This window comes from Colossoma macropomum, unplaced genomic scaffold (genome assembly GCF_904425465.1).
Source record: "Colossoma macropomum unplaced genomic scaffold, Colossoma_macropomum, whole genome shotgun sequence".
Classification (NCBI taxonomy): Eukaryota; Metazoa; Chordata; class Actinopteri; order Characiformes; family Serrasalmidae; genus Colossoma; species Colossoma macropomum.
Genome location: NW_023494807.1, coordinates 24046806 through 24074467, shown reverse-complemented (window position 1 = coordinate 24074467; position 27662 = coordinate 24046806). Strand labels below are relative to the sequence as shown.

The following is a 27662-nucleotide window of genomic DNA, read 5'->3' as shown; positions in this document are numbered from 1 at the left end:
GTAGTTACACCAACGCTGTGACCTCATATCAACTGATCTCAACTGTCTCGGCTGATAAATGAAAATGTGAATGTAGGTTAAAGCGTAAAGAGTTCCCTGAATTTTTCTCAATAAATCCTGCTTCATATGTGAGAACGTGTGAGGGTGTGTATGTGCTCCCTTTTCATTCATACTCTAGCTAGATTTCCACTGCTCTCAGATAATTCACACATTTACAGCTCTCTCTGTCTCTCTGTTTCTCTCTCTTGCTCGCTCTCTCCCTTACACTTTGTCTGAGCCTGAACTGGGAATTTGAAAAAGTTTTGATCCATTTCTTCAATTTTTTTCCTTTCAGTTATGAGCTGCTTTTCACCTTAGTTCTGTGAAATGGCAAGGGCTGTAGGTGCACTTTGTTCTGTTTCGCAGCTGATGAATGTTGCATGTGTGTGTTTCAGAGATGACCTTTATCGCGTGGAGCTGGACCATGTATCAGGAGATGAGATGTTCTACAGCAAAGTGAGTCTTGTTTCTTCAAACACACACTTTGTGACTCAATAAGATGTGTGTGTGAATGTATGCAGTCTGAATGCAAAAGTTTGAGCACTCCTGTTCATATTACATGTGTGGTTGAATTTCTAATTTTTTTTTTATCTGCACATTTTAGTGCACAATTTTGAATTTTTGTTGAGTTTAACATATTGGGAAAAAATGAGACATAGAATATTAAACGTGCCATAACTTAAACAGTAATTGTGCATTAAAATGTGCAGACGTGTGCTCTGTGTAGAGGATGTGTTCACTTATTTTCACTTAGAAAATCAACAAAATGTGTAATTTGACCAGGGTGCCCAGACTTTTGCACACAACTGTAAATGTGAACTAGCTACGGCAGAAAACACTTTGGGTCATTACCGATAATGCTGACAATAAAAATTTGTTAACAGATATTTCTATTGATTATCTTTTGTTTACATTTGTTTCACCTACAGTATTGTGTCTATATGAGCAGATAGTGAAAGAAAAAGAACAATTGTGGCTGAAAGTTAAAAAAGAAGTGAAGTCTGGGAGTATTTTCCTAAAATGAAGGATAAAGTAAACACATACAACATATCACTGCTGTCAGAACAAAACCTCGTATCTCCAAAATGATAACTTGGCAGGAGAAGGAAAAAACATACTTTACTTTCAATGTAAGTCAATGGAACCACACTTTTTTTTCCAAGTCATTTGGAGCCATTTCTTGTGGTCCACGATGTAAAGGACTACAGACATTTTTAAATTATGCCAAAAACTTATAAATGACAAAAATCGAGATGCGAGGTTGTGCTCCGACAGCAGCGATATGCAAGTCTGGCTTTGCATGGAAGCACAACGTTACCTGCAAACACCAAAATCAAACATTCTGCTGATGATTCTGAAGCAGCAGAACAGTCAGTAAATGGTAGCTTTCCTTCCATGCTGGTGTCCTGACAAACTGAACTGCTCCTTGAGGACACACAGTCAGTGATTTGTCAGAATGAGCTAACGTTACTCTTACAAACATCACTAAAGCTCCTTCTATTACATTACTTAGGTTATTCACTAAAATATTCTAAGATGCATCAGTTTTCATTAATAAGAACATCAGAAAATGTCATCAGCTTGTCCTGGAAAGCTGTTACAGACAGCTCATCTAGTGAACTAGCACAAACATTTTTAATCTATTTTTAAGCTATTACTTACTGTAATGTAGCTTAGAATTATTTGCAGGCTTATACAAAGCACCATGTTTTTTCCGTGGTAGTAGTTTAGCTCTTGGTGAACAGTACCTCAGCTTGCCAAATTTTATTGTTACAGCTCTTCACATTTACAGATCACATTCAAACCAGTTAAACAATTATTAGTCGATTAATTCACACAAATAATTGAATGTCTAACTATTCATCTTTGCAGCACTCGAACTAACTCTGCTCTCATTCTCTCACTGCAGAAGAGAACGTGGGAATCCAATAAGAATGACATCCGAATCTGCCGGATGAAGGGCAAACATGAGGTGAGTGTTCAGTATTGTTAAACGTTTCAGGACGTGGCTGTTCAACAGTGCTAAATGCGTCAGAATGGTTCTCAGTGGATATTTCACACGGCTGAATGCCTCAGAACGGTTCTCAGTGCATGTTCAACACTGCTTAATAGCACACGGTGCTGCTAAATTCATCAGATTTGACACAGAGGGCCCACTGTACTAAGCCTTTTGCACCAGTTTTAGGCGCAAATCAGACGCGTGCTGCCTGCATGTTGTATATGAAACTGCTGCGCAAGCAGTTAATGGGCCGTGTGCATGGAAAAATGCAAATTCTGGCTTCTCTCCCTCATGCTTATGCTTTTGAGCAGGGTTCTTTCAAAACATGGGAGGAAAATGGGTTGAGATATTGGGAGTGCAACTGATTACATATTCCACTTGATTTAGTAAAGTTTGAGAAACTTGAGGCTGCTTACTCCATCTTTTCAAGCAAGGCATAAATTTGCAGTAGTGCCTCAGAAAGAAGGCTTTTTTCTTATATATATCTTTTTTTCCTTGAGGTCCACTTTTGACAGCCTTATAATAAAACAGGCTGTTTTATTACTGTGCTTTTAAGACATATATGTAAATGACATTTGTTCTGATAGGCTGTTCTGTATTGTGCCTCATTCAAAAAGCAGTGTGGGCTGAAACACTCCTTATAACTTCAGTGTGAATGAGTGAGACTAAACTGCTGTAGGCTGAATTCACAATATTCGATTACATCATTAAGAAGACCACATACCCATTTTGGTAGGCAAGCTATGACTCTGACTGTGCTCTGATAGAGCTTGTCTCATCATTGTTACTACAGATAAGGCCCTGCAGGTGGATTAAAACCAAGCAAAATAGACCAGAGTGACCACTAAAAAGATTTTAGGACATGTGGATGCTTTAGATGCATCTCCAGAAAATGCCACGAGAAGAATTAGCTCAGACCATTCCCGTGTGTGATATTTTATAAAAACAAATAAAAGTGGCTACCAAAGCTGCCAAAGCTCTTAAATAATAAACTCCTACGCATATATAAAGCTGAAGTCAGCTTTTTATTTGCCAGCTTCTCATTTAAATTTACCGTTCCACCTTAAATGGTGCTACAGTTACAATAAGGTGCCTTAAACATAGAACTAATTTCAAAAATTGGCAAATACAAAGCTAATGTCGGCTTACCTCAATAAATGCATCAATTTACTTCAATAAATGGAGATGTTACTGGTCAGCTAATGTGCACCACAGTGAAGCTAATCAGCCATCGGAGCTGCGGAACTCGTCTTACTGGCTGATCTACGCTGTGTCCCAAGCCACACACTTCTGTACTACTTTTCTACTACACTAATGAGTGCACTTTTAATAGTATATTTGTGCTTTTTTGCATGTTATCTAGTGAGCTGGTATGCAGTTTGGAACACAGAAATAGTAACACAGAAAACACGGAAATCTCAGCCGTTTAGATTAGCTTTTGTTTGTAATCACTACAACCACAAATCAAATGAAATCAAGTCAGAACCCTCAAATTCACTGGTTAATGTGCTTTAAAAAACATTTTAAAGGTTTAAAAATGTGTTTTACTGCCTTTGCTGGATTGGTTATGGCTTTGTGATCTCATTACAAACAGCCACAGCACTGCTGAATGAACTTGAAGGTGCCATCCAAAATGGTGGCAATGAGGTTGTGACAACATTGGAATACTATCAATAGGCAGATTGTTGGTTTTCATATCACAAAATAGTGAATTCAAAATAGATTGTTTTTGCAGCTTAATTTCCATATATGGACTGTATAGACTGAGGACTGAATGATAGATTTTGAAACTTTAACAATTTTACATACTGTATCCAACTCTTAATTTAAAAAAGCAAGGATAATTTGGGTTTCTCATGATATGGGCTTTTTAACAATGGCAGTAGATATGGCGGCTAAATGGACTCAAGCAAGCCTAGAACAAGTGCTTAGAATAAAATCCTGTTCCATTAACATAAATTCAAGTTAATAACCTTTTCTTCCTTGTCCTATAAAGTTACCATTTTAGATATATCGTTTTGATATGAGAGCATGTATTAATTAATATATTCTGATGTGGAAAATAGTAAAACAAGATGTCTGTAAGGGCGTGTCCAAACTTGTGACTGGTACTGTACCTCAGAAATAGAGGTTTTTGCCTTTAAACCTTGTGTAGAGATTATCCTCATTTTCTGATGGTAACCCCCCCGACTGTAAAAGGTCGTGTCTCAGCGGCTGCGTCTGATTACAGCAGGATGTCGGCGTATGGCCGCCAGGCACACACGCGCTGGCCTGTTTCGCTTTGATCTTCGCCTGACAAATCGGTGCTTCTTGTGAAGTTCAGGGGCTAATTACAGTAGACTGGCCGCTTCCCCACTTCCACACAGCCGTGCTTCAAGGGGATTGGTGTCAAACCCGGGCGTGTATTATTGTTCAACAAGAGCTAGCTTACAAATGAGACTTGTCTGTTGCCCACACCGATACTTCCCCAGTTCCTCACACACACACATTAAAGACCTACACACACACACACACACTGTGATTTATCCGTGCAGTTTATTCAGTGCCAATTTATTTTATTCAAACATGTTTATAATTGATGACATCTTGCACACCAAACTCAGACGGTAAAAATGCAACATAGTTTTGTTCACCATATGTTCAGTTTTCTTCGTTCAACTTTCGCCAAAGCTGGTATATAACGTAAACCAAGATAGTGCACATCAATTCAAGTCAATGGGACAAAAAGTGATACAATTTCCCCCGGTTAAGATTGTGTCCCATTTCGTTCACCAGATCCGCAGGGCTGCCAGCTCTCACACGTTGGCCGTGAGACACGCTCAGTTACGTCTAATTTCACGGTCTTGCGTCTCCCCTTAAAGCCATCGACCAATGAATGTGAATGCCCAGAAAGTTTCCTCCTACTACTACAGCTCCAGCTTTCACTGATTAAAAAGACTCTATACCAGCAATGGTGATTTACTTGAATGCAAGCTAGCTAGCTTGTCACTACTGTATGTGTTTTAGATTAATGGAGCTGGCCAGTATCGATAGCAGCAGGAAACCAATAAGGGACATTTAAAATGTATTCAAAAAAAGAAATCAAATGTTGTCGACCCAAATGGCTCAAAAATTAAATTAAAATGTTTCAGTATTAAAGATTTCTATGTAATGGGATTCAATGATATGGAAACATAAATAGGAAAGAAATTGTATTTTCTTCTTAACAGTATTTTGTTGTTGTAATCCAGTAATACTAAGTAATACTAAGAAATACTGCCAAAAAGTAACCCCACAAAAACCTGCCTAACCCCCTGACCCCAGCCCACCCACTGTGTTGTATTTAGCCATAAAGTCATTTTTACCGTGTCATACTCATCATTACCTCAACATTTTCATTTTGTTTACACTGAGACCCAGATACAGCCTTGTGTCAGTCACACATAGCAATACTTATAATGCAGTTTATCCTTTCTTTATTGTTTTAACACCACTAGCATAATGCTAATTTCCATTAGGATTGCTATAGGCTTGCCCAGTATATGTTAGCATCAAGCTAATGGTTCACCTAAGCAATTCATAGAATCTGTAGCTAGTCAATTAATGACTGAATAGACAATCAGTGAACAATTCAGCAACATTTCATCCGACACTTTTCAGTAAAGACTGAATATTTCTGAAGGAGCTTAGTTAGCCTATTAGCTATTAGCCATTTTGCAGGTCAGCCTACTTAAATGTCATTTTATTCCTGAAATTGATAAATAAAGGGCATTACTTGTATATTATAGCATTATTTTGTAGGTAGTAGGTAGCTATTGTCAAACATTCATCATCAAAGCATAAAATGAAGATAATTCAGAGAGTAGCTAAGCAGCTAACAGGTTGCTATGAACATGTCAACTAGTAGAAAACTGATCATGTTAAATGTCTTGCAAGAGCAAAACCCTTGTTAGGAGGTGTTTTTAGTACACAAGTGAAAATAACACATAGCAGATGGCTTTATATAACCAGAAGGATATGATATTTGAAAAATATCTGTTATCTACTCGCTAACTCGACTTTGATTATTTTTGAACTGCTTAGAGTGACTCACATATTGCAAACTGCACGTATTCACCTCTGCGACTTGTTTGAGCACTTTCTTCTGTCATTCTTTCTGCTGTTCACTCACTCTGTTTCTCCAGCTTCTGCTTCACTCCTTGTACTCCTTTCTGTCATTCATTCCTCTCTCTCTCTCTCTCTCTCTCACTCTCTCCTCTCTCTCTCAGTCTCTCATTCTCTCAGGGTCTCCCTTGGTGACAGTAATGTCTATGATTACTGTTTTCTTCATAAGTCATCAGCCTCCTTTTCACCCCGTTCATCATGTATAGAAAGATCAGAAAGGAGAGAATTAGAGAGAGAGACAGAGAGAGAGAGAGAAGCACACAGACACACATCTGTCTCCATTAAATCCCTCAGCTGCTTTGGTGACTGTCTAACATTACATGTGAGGTTGAACATGCCACACTTTAAGCACAGAGAGGTGTCTGCGAGTCGGTAAAGAGAGCCTGATGAGAAACATAGACGCAGCGAGAAAATCAAAGCCCATAACAGGCTGTCAGCTGTGTTGTGTGTGAGTGTGATACATCAGAGAAATCCGAGATGCTGTTTACAGCTATTAGCCTCATTACAGTAAACGTCTATTAGAGACACTGGAGGAGAGAAATAGTAAAGAGATTACCATCAGCTACACACACAAACACACAAACACATAAATTTGTAAGTATACAGTGAGGGGAAACATGTTCAGACACTTGTTTTTGTATGGAATACACTTCCAGAGCACATCCACATTGATCTTATACACGTAATGTCTTTGGTAACACTTTACTTGGAGGGTATCTACATAACACATTCATAACACCTTACATAAACAATTCATAACATGTTAATTAATGTTTGAATCATCATTTATAAAGTATATGTTTTACATTATATTTATATGGACTACTATGTCATTTGACTGATACATTTTTTCAAACATAAAAGTCCTAATTAAAATTTTTTTTTAGTAAAATGCTTCATTTCTGGACAGCCAAAATAAAAATGACCTCACTTTATCCCTTTGGTCATTAAGTGCTTTAACACCCTGACAATGTTTCACCTATACTTTCTACTTCTTTTTAGTTATAAATTTTTTCTTAAGCATTTGTTGCTTTGCATGTCACTTTACTATATGTAAAGTAAATTACTCATGCAACATTTAGCCTCAAAGAGTGTCAGTTAACCAATGCACAATATACTTGTGCCTTCTCCAATATCATAAACGAGGAAGAACATCACTAAAAATAAAATAAAACCTCTAAAGTATTGGCATTACAGGTCTAGTATCTAACCACAAGAGAGTTAAACTAAGGATAAATAATGTTTTCCTCAACAATGTATAGATTGTTGAATTGTTTGGCACATTTTATAGATGACAGAGTATGACGGAGTAAGAATAACAAAGTGCAAAATACAAATGCTTAAGAAGAAACAAATACTTAAAAAGAAGTTGAAATTGTCAAAGTGCTTAATGATGAAAAGGGTAAAGCAAAGTCATTTTTATTTTGGCTGCCCAGGTGTAAGACGTTTCACTGAAAGTAATATAGTTTTTCAAAATAATAAATGAGGACCTTTATTTTGAAAAATGTCTCTCAGTAAAATTACATAGTAGTCCATATTAATGTAATGTAAAACAAAAAAAACAAAAATGTAAAAAAGTAATGTATAAATATTAATTTAAACATTCATAAACATGTTATGAAGAGTTCATATTAGATGTTACAAATGTGTTACGTAGACACATGCATGTAGTGTTACCATGTCTTTTGACTTTTTACTTATAACAATGAATAAAACGTATGTATTCATAAGCATAAACAAAGATATTTTTAAAAAAGCAAACTTGATATGTTAAAATAGACATTTATGTAAAGGTTAAAAATAAAAAATCATAATCTACTTATTAATGCTGTAAAAATAAAAAATAAAATGTTCAGATTTCACATTGTGTCATTATAAAAGTCATTGGCATTGGTTGAGAAGATTTCACTCAACAAGTAGCATTTGTGGTGGAGGTGAAGGAGCTTCTTAAAGTTCTCAGAGGCAATATTATTAACCTTTCTAACTGTCGCCTCATTTTTGCATACTCAAAGTGAAAGGAGCACTGTTCCTACGTACTTTGGGCTACAGTTATTGTCTTGGACTCATTTGAAAAATAAAACTCAAGTTTTTTCCCATCCATCATAATAGTTGTATGAGTAACTGACACAGAGTAACAGAGGCTACAAAGGAAGACTTTATTTCCACCTGACTCATAGATCTCTAAACTGATCTCTGACTCTTGCCAAGACCACATGTTCAGGATTATGATGTCTCTGAGGGTAGTGGCAAGGCTTTGAAGATAAGGACCCACAAGTTTGCTGGTACTTTGCTCATTCAATGCTTATGTTGCACATGAGACAGTGATGAGTTGGTGCTGGGATGGTGTTGGGATGGTGTTGAGATGGTGGTGAGTTGGTGATTTCAATATTCATGTGAACACTTTAGGATGCAAGCTCTTAAATGGCTTTCTCTTACTTCTTGACTGTTTCCATTTCATATATTTAGATTTTCCCACCCATGATAAAGGTCATACTCTTGACTTAGCCTGGTCTTCTTCCTAACCTGTTCTGAATCTCCATCCTCTGCTGTTTCCACTCTCTAATCATAAGCTCATGTTGTTCTCAGTCCATCTAGCTGTACATCATCATTCCACTAAAAGACTTGCTTCCTTCTGTAAGATTGAATCTGTTGACCCTTTCACTCATACCTAGTCTTTCTCCACTGCCTTTTTTCTTGATTCTGCTCCCTCTTTTCCTGAAGAACACGCTGTAAAGCTCAACACTATTCTACTTTGAGTGCCTTGGTACAACAGTTTCTATGTGAAAACTAAAGCTGTCTCCTATATCTCTTCCTCCCTTTGTTAAACCTCTGACTTACACAACTTGAAGTAGACAAGTCGTCAGCTTGAAAGACTCTATATGAAATCAAAACTCTCCATTCATGCTGAGGCTTATAAGCAGCATACATCTGCCTGTAGAGATGCCTTATGTGCCGCTAAGTCAGACTTCTTTCCAGTCTCTTCAACAGTGCTCCTATGAATTCCTGGCATATTTTACAACAGTCACCAAGCTTTTTAAACCCCTTGAAAGTACAGTAGCTGCTTCCCTGAACTTTGTAACTCATTCTTACATTTCTTTGAATGTAAAATCTCTAAAATCCATAACTCTGTAGCTGTGTCTACCACTAGAAATACCCCCTCCTTTACTGTAGGTTGCAACTTACTCTCCTCTCATCTTTCTGCCCTTAATTCTGTTGATTCATCTTTTATTGCTGATATCATCACTACTTCTAAAGCTACCACCTGCTCTGTTGATCCCCTCTCTACAACCTTATCTAAAGCTTACCCAGCTTCCCTTGTGCTTCATCTCGCAACTCTTGTAAATCAATCACTGTTTTCCGACCAGGTTTCTTCCATCTATAAGATCACTGCAGGTATGCCTATACTGAAAAAACCTGGCCTAGACCCATCGAAGTTTAATAATCACTCACCAATTTCTAACTTTCCATTTCTGTCAAAAATTCTCGAACAAGCCGTTGCCAACCAACTCCAAGTTTACTTAGAAACTAATAAACTCTTCAAATCTTTCCACTGAGGATGCCATCGCACTGAAACTGCTTTGATTAGGGTCATCAGTGATCTTGTATCTGCAGATGCTTGTGCTCTTAGCATCCTTATATTGTTGGACCTAAGCACATTCAATACTCCTGATTGGTTAACATCCTACTTAACTGGTACAAAGCAGTTCATTACTCTTTCTGGACATACTTCTACCACGTCTGCTATCACTCAAGGAGTTCCACAAGGTTCAGTCCTTAGATCTTTCTTGGTTATTATTTATATACTCCCGCTTGGTAATATCATGTCCTTTCAAACTGGATTTTCACTGTTACATGGAAGACACCCAGATTTATCTTAGGACTAAATCCACTACAAATCCACCCCTTAGGCACTTGGAAAGCTGCCTATCTGCAATCAAAAACTGGATGAAACACAACTTCCTCACGCAGTCAGTGATAAGACTGAAGTCATCCTCATTGGATCTAAATCAACCCTCAGTAAAACACTCTCCTCATTGACTATGTAACTGTGTTCTTTTCCGCTCTTGTTTGAAATCTGGGTGTCATCCTCAACTTGACCCTTTCATTCGGTCCCAATGTTAGATCTGTTTTTAAAACTTCTTTCTTACACCTGCATAATATCACCAATCAGACCATGCCTCTCTCAGTCTGCTGATGAAACTCTTATCCATGCGTTCATCTCCAGCCGCCTGGACTACTGCAAATATCTTCTCGTCGCCATTAGCTCCTCTTTTCTTCACAAGCTCCAGATGGTCCAGAACTCTGCTGCCTGTCTTCTTTCTCATACCCGGTCACATCATCACATCATCACATGATACCTGTTCTTCAAAATCTCCTCTGGCTTCCCATAAAGTACTGTATTCATTTCAAAATCTTGCTCCTCGCTTACAAAGCTCTTAACAACCTCACTCCCTTCTTATCTGTCTCCTTTTATCTTCTCCTTCCCTACAAACCTACTTATACTCTGAGTTCCTCCTCAGCTGGGCTACTCAGTATTCCTTCATCAAATTTCCATAACTTCAGTAATCAAGCATTCTCAAGATTTGCTCCTCATCTCTGGAACTCTCTCCCTCCACAAATCTGGCAGTCTAAGGGCATTTTCACACTAAAAGTCCACACCAAGGTCAGAACCTTTTTGTTACATTGTATACATTTAATCTGGTTAGTTTTGGTCTCCCGAAACTTAACATTGATTGGTTTGTAGAGGAGAGTGTATCTGACATCGCCATGTTGTCAGTTCAGCTGGTAACCTTTTCTGTTTGAATGGAGAAAAAATAATATACCCTCTCTCTCACATCCTCTCAGAAAATAAGCTATATGTTTCTGCATTTTCATCCATTTTTTCAATGGATAAAAATGGGTCAATGGGTCATTTCTACTTTACTCCTGGTTCTTTTTTTTCTTCTGTTGTTGACCAGAGGAGGATGGGTTCCCCTCTTGAGTGTTGGTTCCTCTCAAGGTTTCTTCCTCCTGCTCTTAGGGAGTTTTTCCTTGCCACTGTCACCATTGGTGGCGCTCATGCGGGGCTTGGACCCAGATTTTTCTGTAAAGCTGCTTTGTGACAACCCCTGTTGTAAAAAGTGCTGTATAAATAAACCTTGACTTGACTTGAACAGGTGACGATAGCCTGCTTTAACTTCCTGTAATTGGTCTAAAAGACTGAACCATCCAAAAAAGTGTTTTCACACTGCAGACATACCTAACCATGATTCAGTTTGATCCAAACATCTCTTTTAGTTGGACCATATTTAGTTTTTTGCCGTTTTGGTTCAGACCAAACTGAAAAGTCCAAAGGTTTGGATTGAACTCTCCCCACATTCAAATCTAACCTTAAAACATACCTCTCTCTCCTACAACCTTCCCCACAACATTTCCAACATGATGGCTAAGTCTGTAGAGATTTCCCAAGTGTACATTTTTCAGTTTCACACAAAATGTAGACAGAACACACAAATCCACCAATAACACATGGTTAGAGGAAGGTGACGTGTGTCTCAACCCCTCTTTATAGCCTCATAACTCTGGATTTGAGTCACATACAATCATGTGATAAGACGGAATGGAAAGGGTAGAAATGTTTGAACCATATTTCTGCTCTGTATTATCCTCAAGATAGAGAAACATATATAGAAACATCAAATTTGATGTGTGGGTGAGTTTGTCAACCCCAGAGGGCTAATCAATTCCTAATTAAATTAAGTCAGGTGTGCTGCTGGTGGATTTGAATGAGGAGACGTCTGGAACCAAACCTTTATTCTTCCAACTAGCTCACAAGATATCAACTATATCTTTGAAAATAATAAACTACTGTTGCTTTTTATTGTATTAATGTTTATTTGTTTGTTTATCCGAAAGTTATAAGCAAAAACGCAACTATTTCTCAGATAAATGGTTTTAAGCAATTTGCTTAGGTACCTAAAACTTTCGCACAGTTCTTATATACATATACATATGCGCCCACACAGAAGTATATGCACCCACATACCCCTGTAAGCGTGTGAGCGCACAGACAGGTCAGTGTGTGGTGTGAGGTATGTGCTCTTTCAGTAATTGTGGGGTAATTAAATACTTCTAGCTGCTTGATCCTAGAGGACATGTTCTCATAAAGCCGACGGAAATTCAATATCCTTATTCAGCCCCGACACACACATGCAAACTTTTTACTGCCAGCTTCTGCTTCAGCAGAATGCAAATGAGCTCCGAGCCTGCAGATACAGAGATCTTTACACACACACACGCACAGCAGCGGCACAGGCTGTACCTCTGTTAAACTAGTTTGAAGGGGTTTGAGGTTAAAGAGTCATCACATACAGACCGATAGGCTGGAAAGCACTCAGTTGGTGTGCACTCTGTGCTGCAAAATGGATCTGAAATCAGAATAAAAGCAGTAAATGAAGAGATCAGAGTGATGTTTAACTCCGAGTTCATTAAGGGCGTGTGTGGGTGGAGAGATGAACACTTTCACTCAGTGTGATGTTAAGAATAGTCAGTAATATTGAAGATAACAAGAGCTGCAGCAGCTGGGTGCGTGTGTGTGTGTGTGAGAGCTGAAGGGCTTTAAATACATCATAACACTTCAGTGTTGATTCTTCTCATTAATAGAACACCTTTCCATTCTCGCTAGACTTCTCCTTCTTTCTCCTTCTTCCTTACAGTCTCACTAGACTTCTCCTTTATCTTCTCTCCATTCTCCTTCTTCTCTCTTTCTATTCTCACTAGACTTCTCCTCCTTCTTCTCTATTCTCGCTAGACTTCTCCTTCTTCTTCTCTGTTCTGGCTAGACTTCTCGTTCCTCTCTCTCCCTTCTCTATAGACTTCTCCTTTTTCTTCTCCATTCTCTCTAGACTTCTCCTTCTTCTTCTCTCTCTACTCTCCAGACTTCTCCTCTTTCTTCTCTCAATTCTCCCTTTTTTCACTGTTTTCCTTACTAAGAGAGAGAGAGAGACATAGAGAGACTGAAAGAGAGACACGGCACTGAGAGAGATATAGAAGAAAGAGAAGCAGACAAAAAGGAAACAAATAACAGAGGTATAGAGACAGAGACTGAGGGAGACAGAGGCAGACAAAAAGGGCAGAAATAGGGAGAGAGAGAGAGAAAGGTTGAGAGAGATAGAAGCAGACAAAAAGGGGAGAAATCGGGAGGCTGGAGAGAGAGAGGGAGGGAGACAGGAGAAAAGGAAGAAAATAAGAAAGAAAGAGCAAGAAAAAGGAGGCAGTATGAATTTATAAGTAGCAACAGACATGGAGAGAAAGATTGAGAAGGGGAGAGAAAGAAACAGCAAAATAGAGAAGCAGCAGATGCAGCTAAAAAGATAGAGAGAGAAAACATGAAGGTTTTATATTTAGTTATAATTCCATTAGAGATTTGCAGCAGTAGTCAGTTTGTTATCCGTGTCTTTTGAGAATTGTCCTATCAGGAACATAATACAGTATTTTTAATTAGATGATGTTTTTAAAAACCTATAATAGGCTAACGCTGGAGCACAAAGAACAGTTTTGAAAGAGAGAGAGATAGAGGCAGATAGAGAGACAGAGCAAGAGAGAGTGGGAGAGAGAGAGAGAGCAGTAGCTGTTGGGAGAGAGGGATTTGACCCATTGCCAAATAGCACAGGTGGCGCTTTGTCAGTGATGTGTCAGGAGGGACAGAGCAAATGAGAGAAATGGGGAAGGGTGGGGTTAGAGGGAGAGAAAGAGAGAGAGAGAGAGAGAGAGAGAGTATGCAGAAAGAGAAACAGTCTAGAGAAATAAGAAGCATGAATGACAGAAGAGATGCTGCATGTGGGGGTTTATGGGAGCATTCACAACAATGCTTGCCTGATCCAGTTTGAACTGACTTATTCAAGCTCCGCCCCAAAAAAACACTTTTACATATTACCAGTATATATATAATGTTTCTGTATTATTATAAGCCAGTTGTGGTTTATTAAAGACATTTATTATCACAGTTTTAAAACCTAAAATGTTGTGCAACAGTCAAGGTATTTAAAGTAGGTTTAATCATGTATGTGTACAGGGGTCGGTAACAAGCAGCTCTTTTCTGTTGCGGCTCCACATTAGATTTGTAGGTAAACAAATAATCATCCTTTGCAGTAAAATAAAGCTCTGCTGATCATTCTAACATTTATAGTTACAGTTTTAACCGTAAATGGTCTTAAATATTGGAGTTAATGTATAACTAATTCACCCTTTAGCCATGAAGGTTGGCATGCAGACTGCTGGTCACCATAGCGATGCAGACAACATTCTCGCCTAGCTAGTGGCTAATGAAACAGCAAAGAGAAAGATTTAAGACAAACCAATACTTTGGAGACTTATTTGCATTTATAAGCACTAAAACTGTCAAACGCTAAATCGTCACAAGGCTGAAGTTAGCTTCTCACTCGCCTGCTTCTTATTCAAATTTTTCCATTCCACCTTAAATGGTGCCTGAGGCACCAGTATGTAACTGATGTACTATTTAAGGTGGAACAGGAAAACACGAACAAGAATCTGGCGAATGAGAAGCTGATTTCTGCCTCGTAAAAAGTTGAATGTTGCAAGACATTTTCTAAGAAACTATTCTACATTTGTGGAAAGGTTTCCTGCCAGAGATGCGAGAAAAGCAGCTATAGCTGAGCTAAGTTAAAGCCTAAAGCAGAGCAAATTAAATGTGTTTTTGTTATATTTTGTTTGTATTTTTTTAGCCTATACTGAGACACATTTACAGCCAAGATGGTAGAATGGACATACAATGTTGTGGCTCCCAAGGTGGTTTGACTTTTGTTGAAAGGATTAAATAGCTGTTCTTAACATTTGGGTTGCCAACCCCTGGTATAGAGGAACCAGAATTAATCTACAAGAATTAGGAAGGAGGGGGTTGAAACTCAGAATAAAAGTCGATGTGGAAGAATATAGAGAGCAGACTGAGTCATAGAGGAAACCTCAGCTGTGGTTCCTTACCAGAGCATGGGACGTGCTTAAGTCCACGCTTCAATGGAAGTTATTTTTATATTCTCATTCAGCTCATGATTGTTATTCATTCAGCCAGATGTGATTAAATGTATTGCTGCTCTATACAGTTCTTTGCTGTACTGCCATTAGGCTGTAAATGCAAATGCATTTCCTATAAGCCTAAAGCAGTGTCCCCTTTCACACATACACTGTTCTATTTCACCTGAAATACAGCTGAAGTGAAAAACAGTGCCTGTATTCCAGGGTCTATAATGTCTAAATAAAAAACTCTATTAACAACTTTCAGGGTTCTGGCGTGAGACTTACGATTTTGAGACTTCTTGGACTCTCACACTATACAAAGAAACCAGCCAGTAAATAGCCACCTACAGTGCTGGGAAAAAGTATTTGCCCCCTACTCATTTCCTCTATTTTACATATTTGTCAGACTAAAGTGTTTCAGATGCTCATCAAGTAGTATATGAGAAAACAAAGTTTTTTAAATTATCTTTTCATTTTTTTGAAGGAAAAAAACTTTTGCAACACCTATATCACCCATGTGAAAAAGTAATTGCCCACTAACTAAGTAACAGGTTGTGCCATCTTTAGCAGCAAAAACTGCAACCAAATGCTTAATTTAACTGGAGATCGGTCTTTCACATCACCGCGGAGGAATTCTGGCCCATAGTTCTTTGCAGAATTGTTTTAATTCAGCCACTTTGGAGGGCTTTTAAGCAAGAACTGACCATTCAAGGTCCTGCCACAGTATCACAATGGGTTTCAAGTCAGGAGTTTGACTAGGCCACTTCCGAACCTTCTTTTTGAATTTATTTGCAGCTCTGGTGTCTGAGATTGCTCTTCAGATTGCTGTCTTGATGCATAACCGAATTGCACTTGAGCTTCATATCACAGACTGAATATTCTCCTGCAGGATTTTCTGGTAGAGAGCAGAATTCACGTTTCCATCTATTATGGCAAGCTGCCCAGGCCCTGAAGCAGCTCCACACCACCACACTACCACCGCCATGTTTGACTGTTGGTATGATGTTGTCATTGTGCCGTGTTGCATTAGCTTTATGCTATATGTAACACAACACCTGTTCTCTCATCAGTCCATAGAACATTATTCCAAAAGTCTTGGAGGTCATCAAGGTGTTTTTTGGCAAATGTGAGCTGAGCCTTTATGTTTTTCTTGGTTCGCAGTGTTTTTCGCCTTGCAACTCTCCCATGGGTACCCATTTGCCCAGTCTCTTTCTAATGGTGGAATCATGAATGCTGGCCTTATCTGAGTCGAGCGAGGCCTGCAGTTTCTTAGATGTTGGTCTGGCTTCTTTTGTGACTTCCTGGATGAGTCGTTGCTGTGCTCTTGGAGGAATTTTGGCAAGCCGGCCACTTCTGGGAAAGTCTGCCACTGTTTCAAGTTTTCCCCATTTGGAGATAAAGCAAGCCTCTCACTGTGGTGCCAGAGCTTTAGAAATGGCTTTATATCTCTTTTTAGACTGATATATTTCACAATTTTTTTCTAATCTCTTACAGAGTTAAATGCAAGATAATATGCGGCTGCTTGTTGAGCCCTTTTAGCCTACATAGCATTGCTAGAAAGGTTCCACTTAAGTGATGATTGATTCAAAAGGGCTGGCAGTAATCAAGCCTGGGTGTGTCTTCTTTAATTGATTCCAACTTTCAACTAGATTTGGTTAATCGCTTGATTGAGTAACGCAAGGAGCACTGCAGCTTCATTCTGATGACTAATGATTGTTTTAAGCAGTGTAATAATGAATGCATGCAAAATTAAAAATATTACTCCAGTCTCACTCCAGTCAAGTTCGCAAACCGGTGTATATATTCAATAGGGTTTTAAAACAACTCACAAAACACCATGAGCATGTAGGGAGGTTTTTCAGAGCTTCATTCAAGTAAATTTTTCATGAAATGTAAGGATTTTGTGAGAAAACTGGCAACAAGTAACAGTGAGAAATTATATAAAATTCATTACGGAGTAATGTTTTTTTTCTCACGTGCCTTAATAAGGTATATTCTTTTTGTACTCTAAATGTTTTCTGAATATATTACTTTGTTTATGTGTTACTGAACACATTTAGGACAATGTATTTAGTATTCAGCCATAGTCCAGCCTAGATTTGTTTTTGACAGTCACTCACATTGATTTCGAGTAGATTTATAAAACACAGTGCAGACTTTCACTGCCTTGATTGTAATTATAGGTTCACTGTTCTTTGTTGTTCTCTATTTATCACTTGTAATATGTAAAATATAACAGAAGCTTTGTGCAACAGCCAAACTTTATATTAACCACTCTCTGTGTGCAATGTATGAGCTCCTAGTTCTGACTGAGCTTTAGTTACTTTGGCTTATTATCAGTCAGTAATAATGGCTAGATCACAGCACTGACTTCACCTGAATATGTTCAGAAGAACTGAACGCAGAATAAGAGGAGAATTTCAGGGTAAAGCATTTGGGTAGCGCTTCGCTGAACCCTGTTACATAATGTTACTATGCTATAAACATGTCATGACAGATTTTGTTTAGTAATATAACAGTGTTATATGACTACACTGCTCTTAAAAATGATTTCTTTAGTAATAGAACCATGAACAGTCAGAGAACCGTTTGCATGCTTAAATGATTCTTTGCATGATGAAATTGTTCCTTAGATTGATGGAGAATGATTTGTATGTGGTTCTTTATAGCACCGAAAAGGGTACTTCTATTGTTATGATGTCAAGCAACACATTTTCCACCAATCTGAAGAACCATTTCACCATGCCAAGAACCATTTAAGCATGAAATTGTCCTATATTTATGTTTCTAAACAGAACCCCTGCCTTATTTGCATATACACACATTCTAAACTTGATCCCTGCAACATGTGCAAAAAAGTTGAGACAGGAGCTTGTTTGTCACTGTATTACATCACCTTTCTGTTTATCAACGTTCAGTAATCATTTGGAATCAAGCAGGAATGTCCCTGAAAAAGACATAGTCTAGATGGCAGCATATGTTGCTTCAAAATGTGTATGTACCCCTCAGCATCAATGATGCCTCCACAGATGTGCCACTTACCCTTGTCATTGGTACTAACACACCCCCACACCATGACTGATGCTGGACTTTGCATTGGTAACAATTGGGATCTTTTTCCTCTTTGGCCCAGAGAACACGGTGTCCATTATATCCAAAACAATTTGAAACATGGACAGACCATGGCACATATTTCCACATTTTGCAGTCACTGCGTTTGTGGGTGTTATTGACGTATGGCTTTGCGTGGTACAGTCTTAATTTGCATTTGTAGATGCAGCGATGAATGTTTTCTGACAAGGGTTTTCTCAAGTATACGTTCGTTACAGAAGCATGTCGATTTTTTGATGGTGGAGTGTCATCTAAAGAATCAAAGGTAACGGGCATTCCATATAGATTTTCAGCCTCGCCCTTTCACAAGGAGATTTCTCTGGATTCTCTGAAACTTTTATTAGTGTTATGGACTGTAGTTGGTGATATCCCTAAATTCCTTGCAGAAATGTTCTTAAACTGTTGGACTGTTCACTCACATAGTTTTTTGCAAATTGGCATCTGAGCCTTTCATGAATGCTAATTTTATACCCAATCATGATACCTATGGACCTGTTTACATGTAAGTTTTCCAAAGAGGTGTTTTTGATCATTCCACAAACTTCCCAGTCTTACATTGCCCCTGTCCCAACATTTTTGGTATTTTTTTGCAATGTGGAATTAGTGCATATTTACAAAACTCAGGAAAGTTGATAAGGTGAAATATTAAATATCTTTTTGTGCTGCTATATTTGTTTAAATATCTGTAAAATATATTCAATCAAATATAATAAATCATGGCTTTCTGTTTTTATTTGTATTTTACCCACTGTCGCAACTTTTTGGGATATGGATTTGCACAAGATGTCTAAACTCTAAAATGTATAACTGGCTAATGAATGAATTGTTGATTATTGGATGCTTGTTTCAGGTTCTAGTTACAGTTTAAATTACAGATAACCATCTCAGCATTCTGGATCCAGAGGCTCTGAGTCACAACACAGTATTTCTTGCTGACCCAGCTGAATTTAAGCTTAGTTCGATCTCTGGCGACCGTGGCAGTGGCAAGAGCACTACTTTTTGACCTCTATAAATGCTTCACTTTCTACATATTTAGGTAGCATGACTTCATTTTATAATGTGTTATCTCTTATGAGGATAAACTTTCCATGCACATCTTTTATTTTATTTGATAATGGCAGCTGCCCCCTTACATTGTGCGAACATTTCTATAAAGGAGATGGATGGAAAGAGATGGAAAGAGAAATTACTTGGAATAAAATCTTTAATGTACATTAAAGATACAATTGTTTTGTCTTTTACCTATAAAGTTAGGCAACAGATGTTTAGTCAAACACACACACACAGACACGACCCAAGCATCTGTAACACCACATCAGCTCTCAACACTCCAGCTAATCACTTCAGAGAACTACCCTCAGTGTCAACCCCCTCTGAGTTCAGCTGCACCAGGAGGCCCAGTCAAACTCAATACACAAAGAAAAAAGTGGTCCCCAGGACGCAGCTGCGCAGTGGTGTCTTTATGCAGCAGTTTCAAGAAATACACATAACTTCTTCAAAGGCTTTCATGGGTGTCCATCAATGAACCAAAGCAGCCCTCACTCTTGAATGTACAGCCTTGTTTATTTAGTAGCTTGCTGGGTTGCTCTGATGGGAGGTCCATGTTTAGATAAGAGTTAAAATAAGCAATTATCTCCATTACCATCAAAGACAGATATGCACCATAAAAGTAGTAGCATGTTGTCTGGGTGACCCTTGTTCCAGAATGTCTGGGAAATGGTTCCATTATGAACTGACACGGTATGATCCCTGTGGTGGAGCTGCGCAGTGGGGCCCACTTTATGGCCCGCTATGCAGTTAGCAAATGACTGGTTAAAAGAGCAATTTCAGAAAATTAAAAGTTATCTGATTCTCAGTTTTGCTTTTTCTGCACTTGAGCTACAAGACTAATTTATGTGAAGGATTTGGACTTAGTTTGCATGATGCTAACAAGGTATACACTTCCTTTGCATGTTAGCTACATTAGCATGGTAGATCCAGCGCAAAACTAAAGAAGCAAACTGATTGATACATTTGAGGAATTTTTAGCCGAGCCATTGTTTAATATCTTTCTCTTCCTCTTTCTCTACCCCTCTCCCCTCTTTTTCCTCAGGAGGAGTGCCGTAACTATATGAAGGTTCTGCTGAGTCAGCATGGTGGTCTTTTTGTGTGCGGCACCAACGCCTTCAACCCACTGTGTGCCAATTACACTGTGAGTGACCCCACCCTGGTGCCCACGGGCTGCGGAATCTCCAGAAAATAATCTGCACTGGCATCTTACTGAGTAAACATGTGGCAAAGCTCAGAAGCCAGAGTGCATAGTTAGAACCACACAATGTACCGCAGTAGTTTCAGTGATTTATGATTGGTTGTAGCGACTGTTATTGGAAACATTTGTCTTGACATTCTGGAGGTTTACACTGTTATCACTGGCTGTGCCCTGCTAATAGCCACTGTTAGCTACTATAGAGTAGGGCTGCACAATATGGGCACAATACTGGAATATTACATATAAGCCTGTTATTACATAATCGCCTGATTACAGTTATTTAAGCAGACTGCAGTTATTTTCCACAGCTGTTAGCTTTCACAATCCTATGTTTATGTCGTAGAAAATACAGAATGTGAATTTCATCAGCTGGGTTGAGGCACATATGTGTCAATTAAAGAAAGCAGAAAACCCAACAACAAACATTCAAACTTTTGGCTTGGTGTTATATCAACTTTAGAGGGCAGCGGTGAGTAATGTTTGTTTATTTGAGCTTGGATTATGTCTGTCAACAGGTGGGAAGCAAGATATCTAATCAGCCAATCTGGCCACTTTTTAGACTTGTACTTTAATAGTTGCATACGATGAACAAAATTTGTTCTTTGACAAAACTGACCATAAATAAAAACAGTTTGCTTAAATAAACTTCTTACAGTATGTAGGCTACAGTATGCACTATTAAATCCAGTGTCCTCAACAACAGAGAGCGGGTTGGTCATCCAAGGCAATGAATTTCATTATTTTTTGGTATTATATTTTTTGCACTTTGTATCTGTTGTTTGTGATCATTTTTTTGCCATTTCAAAAGCCTGAGGTTAAAGAGACTTTTCTGCTTCTGTTGTTTCACTGTATTCTGTTGTTTCACTGTATTTCAATGAATCAAAATATTCGTCTAATCCATTAAAAGTGCATTATGTTGGTGGAAATAATGCAGGTCAAACATTAACCATGTTACATTATTGATTCCTGAAGCATTTCAAATATTGCAAAGTGTATTGCAATTGCAATATGTAGTTAGACCAGTCACAATAACATCATAAAATTTTTGGGGATGCAAAAAAATGTAGGCCGCCGAAACATTATAAAAATGGCACTTTCGGTTTTCGAAAAAGAAAACAGCCTGAGTCTTTTACAAAAGATTAAATCTAAGACTTTACAAATACTTTAGGACATGAAAATGAGAAACTGTGATTAAAATGCTGCTTTTTTGCATTACTACACAGACATGTTCAAACAGCAATTTATAATCTGTACTCATCTTGAGTGCACAGGTTTGATACTAACTAAAAACACAACATCCCGCTCAATAGGCAGAATACAGTGAAACAACAGAAGCAGAAAAGTCTCTTTAACCTTTTGGCTTTTGAAAAGTTAGTATCAAACCTGTGCACTCAAGATGAGTACAGATTATAAATTGCTGTTTAATGTTCCTCACAGAAACTATGAAATAGCTCCACACGGCCAACTTTTTGTTCACTGTTGATCTGCTGCTGCTCAAACTGTTTGAACATGTCTGTGCAGTAATGCAAAAAAGCAGCATTTTAATCACAGTTTCTCATTTTCATGTCCTAAAGTATTTGTAAAGTCTTAGATTTAATCTTTTGTAAAAGTCTAAGGCTGTTTTGAAAGTGCCATTTTTATAATGTTTCGGTAGCCTAAATTTTTTTGCATCCCCAAAAATGTAATGATGTTATTGTGACTGGTCTAACTACATATTGCAATTGCAATACACTTTGCAATATGTTAAATGCTTTGGGGAATCAATAATGTAACATGGTTAATGTTTGACCTGCATTATTTCCACGAACATAATGCACTTTTAATGGATTAGACAATATTTTGATTCATTGAAACACCAACAGAAACTCTACAACTTTAAATCAGGATACTCACAGCACATGTTAAAAACACTATGATTGGTAAATGCTTGGTTTAAGTCCAATCTCTTGCTAATGATTAATAAATAATATATACAATGCAGTCCTATTATACAGTAATGTTGCTGTTTGCTGCGGAACACTTTGTGTTCGAGGTTTAAGCTTCTTTTTTCTCTCACCAACAGATTTTCAGCTCATTTGTGTGAGAGAGTGTGTCAGTATATGTGAGAGAAAGTCAATTTTATATCATTTTTTAATAGTGTTTCACACTGCTTGATCTGTAGGCTTATGTGAAACTCTGAACCAACACTAAAGCTTATTGATTTAATCTCTTGTATTAGATAAAAAAAGACTAAATGCAGTTGCCTCTTTTGTCTATATATTGACAGAGAGGGAAAGAACAGGAGATGAAGTAGGTTGACTGTTTTTCAGTCTAGTGCTGGGTGAAATATCACAGAGCAATACTGGCTTTTAGTTTTAGTACTGATTCATAAAAACTTAGTTAACTTTAATGTACGTCATTTGCTGAGTGTTTAGTATTGTTTAAAAAAAACAAAAAAACAGTTCAAATAAATGGTAAGTTTCCTTCCTTTCAGTAGTCATTAATGCTAACTCACCACGCCATGTAAAATGTTTCCTCAGTAGGCCATGACATCAGCCAGTTGGATGTCATCATGCAGAAAGAACACAAATAGTCACCTGCAAGTTTGTTCTGAGCACATACATTGCTGTGAAAAAGTATTTGCCCTTCCTGATTTCTTCTGTGTTTTCATACTTGTCAAGCTTAATTGCTTCAGATCTTCAAACAAGATTGAACACAATACAGAGACAACCTGTAAACAAAACTAAACAAATAAAATACAGTTTTTAATGATGATTCCTTTACTTATCCATTACAGAACTTATCCAACACCAACTGGACCTGTGTGAAAAAGTAATTGCCAGCTTAGTTATTCACTCAAAAATGTAACCAAATGTAGTTGATAATTGGGATCAGCTAACCTAGACACACCCACACTTGATTACTGCCAGCCCTGTTGAATCTAAACATCGCTTAAATAGAACCTTTCCAGCAATGTTTGTAGGCTAAAAGGTCTGAACATGCAGCACACTCTTTTGCAATCAAAAAACTCTCTGGCAGAGATGAAAAAGAAAGATACTGAAATTTATCAGTCTGGAAAGAGCTACAAAGTTATTTCTAAGGCTGTGGGACTCCAGTGAAATTGGAACAGTGATGAGTCTTCCCAAAAGTGTCCAGCCTACCAAAAGTATTCCTCCAAGAGCACAGCGACCACTCATCCAGGAAGTCACAAAAGAGCCCAGACATGTTTGTCTAAGGAACTGCAATCCCCGTTCACCTCAGACAAGGTCAGCGTTCATAATTCCACCTTTAGAAAGAGACTGGGCAACCATGAAGAACATAAAGGGTCATCTCACACTTGCCAAAAAACACCTTAATGACCCCAGAGTCTTTTGGAATAGTGTTCTGTGGACTGACCGAAAGCATTCCACAACAAGAACATCACATCAACAGTCAACTGGTTGTCAGTTTGGTTGCAGTCGTTGCTGCTAAATGTGGCACAATCCATTATTTAGTTTGGTGGGCAATTACTTTTTCTCATGGGTGATAGAGATGTAGCAAAACATTTTCTGTTTCCTCATGCTACACCTTTCTTAATTTTATATGAGGATCTAATACCATTTATTGCAACAACTATGCAAAAATAGAGGAAATTGGGGGCAAATACTTTTTCACAGCACTCTAAAAATCATCCAAAGCCATGATATGTTTGGAAAATATATGACAATGAATTGGAACAATGTCACCCTGCATTATCTCATTCAGTGTGTCAGTAGTTGGATCTCAGTGCGAGCTGAATGATGTCAGATACAGATTTATTTTTAGAACTTTTTTCCAGCTCCATCTCAATTCCCAGTTGGTCACAGCTCGGGGCTACAATGGCTGGTTGGGGAAATGGGATTTGATGCATGTGCAGTTTGTTGCCACCAGTCAGTAAGTGCTATATATGTGTCTGTGTGTGTGTATGTTCAGAGAGACACTCTGGAAATGGTTGGAGAGCCCATCAGCGGGATGGCCAGATGTCCGTATGACCCCAAACATGCCAACGTAGCTCTGTTTGCAGGTAAACATGCACAACCTCCAGCCTGTCCTACAACATTTACAAATTAATGCTTGCTAAAGCATTTTTGTGGTAATGTAAAAACATCATAACTAAGGTTTGTTTACATCATTTACATTATGTGCACATTTCATAATGAATGGGCTTTTAGAAATGCTCCAGAATTACTTGGAATAAAATTAAAGGGAATGTTAATGGGGAATTCCACTGATTTTTCCATATGTCTGCATAATTAAATGGTCAATATTTAAACAAAGTCATTCTGAGTAGTTTGTTGTGAAATGCTCCATTCTAGTGAGTCAGAATCATGGACAGAATTACTGTTCACAATGGTGGTCATAGTAACCAGACATCTGAAGAGTTCAATGCCTCTAAGAGCTCCCTCAAAGAAAGTTTTTGCATGAAAATGGTTATTAATAGCCTGCATAATGCCTTAGACGTTGTTTTAGGATAGTTTTGAGAAAAGCTATTGGGCAAAATGTAATTTTTTGGCATAGAGATACATGCAGGGCTGTGTAAGGCAAAATAGTACAAAAAGAAAACTTATATTTTCAGATTTATCATAATTCTTCCATTATCAAAATTACATATCAAACCTCATACAACATGTGTAGGATCACTGGTGGTTTGAAAGTGAAAAAAATATATTTGCATGGTGGTCACTGCAACCCCTGGTTCCTATCACCACCACTGTAATGCTTCAATAAGCTTCTCTACAAAAAGCCATTTCACATTAAACTGCTCTGTATGACTTTACACCTCACTAGTTGAATTATGCAGAAAATTTGAAATAGCGGTGGAATTCCCCTTTAACACAAATCAACCAGCCACTTCAGTAAGTACACCTCCTTATATCTACACTCTCTGTCCATTTTATCAGCATACAAGTGCACTTTGTAGCTCTAAAAATACAGACCGTGGTCCATCTATTTATCTTCATACTTTGTTAGCTTTCTTTTATCCTCTAGTCAGGAGCCTCACAAGACCACAGAGCAGGTATTATTTGGGTGATGGATCATTCTCAGCACTGCAGTGACACTGACGTGGTGGTGGTGTGTTAGTGTGTGTTGTGCTGGTACGAGTGGATCAGACATGGCAGTGCTGCTGGAGTTTTTAAACACTGTGTCCACTCACTGTCCACTCTATTACACACTCCTACATTGTTGTTCCACCTTGTAGATGTAAAGTCAGAGACAGTAGCTCATCTGTTGCTGCACAGTTTGTGTCACAGGACGCTGTTGCCTGGGTATGTTTGGTTAGTGGACTATTCTCCGTCCAGCAGTGACACTGAGGTGTGTAAAAACTCCAAAAGCACTGCTGCGACTGATCCACTCAGACCAGCACAATAACACACTAACACACCACCACCACAGCAGGAGTGCTGAGAATGATCCATCTGCACTGTGGTGGTCTAGTGGTTCCTGACCGTTAAAGAACAGGGTAAAAGGGGGCTAACAAAGCACAAAGAGATGGTCAACAGTCTGTAATTGTAGAGCTACAAAGTGTATCTATATGGCAAGTGGAGCTGATAAAATGGACAAAGAGTGTAGATACAAGGAGATGTGCATGATGAAGCAGCCGCTCGATATACATTATACTTAATAACATTTTTTCTTCCCCTGCAAAGTCACAATTTCAGAGATATAATGCTTTCTTTAAAGAGTGATGATTTGAAAATGCACAAAGCCAGTGTAATAAAGTTACATTTCTTTTTTTATTAGATACACACAAATGAAATTTTCATTACAGAATTGTTTTTAACTGTACAGTTATGCCTCTTAATAAGCTAAGTATTGCGATTACACATTTGTTGGCACTTTTTATTGTGTAAAGCCAGGTTTTGAAGGGTATGTCACATTTCTGTAGCACTTATTGGTGTCAGTTTTTATTGATACATTACACTGTGTCATAGTATCGATCCTTTCCTCTGGTAACTGACCTCTGTTCTTTGACCTTTGGCCCAGAGGGCAGCCTGTTCACGGGTACAGTGACAGATTTCCTGGCCATCGATGCTGTAATCTACCGCAGCCTGGGAGAAGGCCCAGCCCTCCGCACCATCAAACACGACTCCAAATGGTTCAGAGGTGAGTCATTCTCACTGGGGAATTTTGTGTGCCACAACTGTGCTGTGCTGTGCTGTATCTGTGTGTCAGTCGGCCTGGACATTGATTAGCAATAAGTCATATAAGGACAAAGCAAAAATGAATTTCACACAGGCACCTCACTAAGATTATAACACAAGAATTACATTGCTTTTGTCCTTTTAAAGTAATAGTTGAGAATCATTTGTCATATTAATCATTTTTGTCATTTTATATACAACTCCAATTCCAAAAAAGCTGGGATGCTGTGTAAAATGTAAATAAGTAAGTGTAAATGAAAACAGAATGCAATGATTTGCAAATCTCATAGACTCATATTTTATTTACAATAGAACATAGAACACATATCAGATGTTGAAAGTGAGACATTTTACCATTTCATGAAAAACATTAACTCATTTAGAACTTGATGGCAGCAACGCATCTCAAAAAAGTTGGGACGGGGCAACAAAAGGCTGGAAAAGTAAGTGGTACTAATAAAAAAACAGCCGGAGGAGCAATTTGCAACCAACTCACATGACTGGGTATAAAAAGAGCATTTTAGAGAGACAGAGTCTCTCAGTAGCAAAGTTGGGTGGAAGTTCACCAATCTGAGCAAAACTGTGTCTAAAAATTTGGAACAATTTCAGAAAAATGTTCCTTAACGTAAAATTGCGAAGACTTTGAATATCCCACCAATTACAGTGCATAAAATCATCAAAAGATTCAGAGAATCTGGAGAATTCCCTGTACGCAACGGGACAAGGCCAACAATCAATATTGGATGCTTGTGATCTTCGGGCTTTCATGCGGCACTACATTAAAAACAAGCATGATTCTGGGCTGGAAATCACTGAATGGGCTCAGGAACACTTTCAGAAATCATTGTCTGTGAACACAGTTTGTCATGCAATCCACAAATGCAAGTTAAAGCTGTATCATGCAAAGAAGAAGCCATATGTCAACACGGTCCAGAAACGCCACCATCTTCTCTGGGCCAAAGCTTATTCA

At 38.2% G+C, this 27662-nt stretch overlaps 1 protein-coding gene across 1 annotated transcript in view; it reads left to right on the top strand.

The window, feature by feature from the left end:
• Positions 1 to 27662, top strand: part of sema6ba (sema domain, transmembrane domain (TM), and cytoplasmic domain, (semaphorin) 6Ba) — a 112512-nt gene that overhangs the window by 31180 nt on the left and 53670 nt on the right. The window contains exons 3-7 of the mRNA XM_036556668.1: positions 435 to 495; positions 1949 to 2011; positions 20397 to 20495; positions 24483 to 24573; positions 26535 to 26654. Of these exons, the coding sequence (XP_036412561.1) occupies positions 435 to 495; positions 1949 to 2011; positions 20397 to 20495; positions 24483 to 24573; positions 26535 to 26654 (434 nt within the window). The remainder of the gene's footprint in view (positions 1 to 434; positions 496 to 1948; positions 2012 to 20396; positions 20496 to 24482; positions 24574 to 26534; positions 26655 to 27662) is intronic.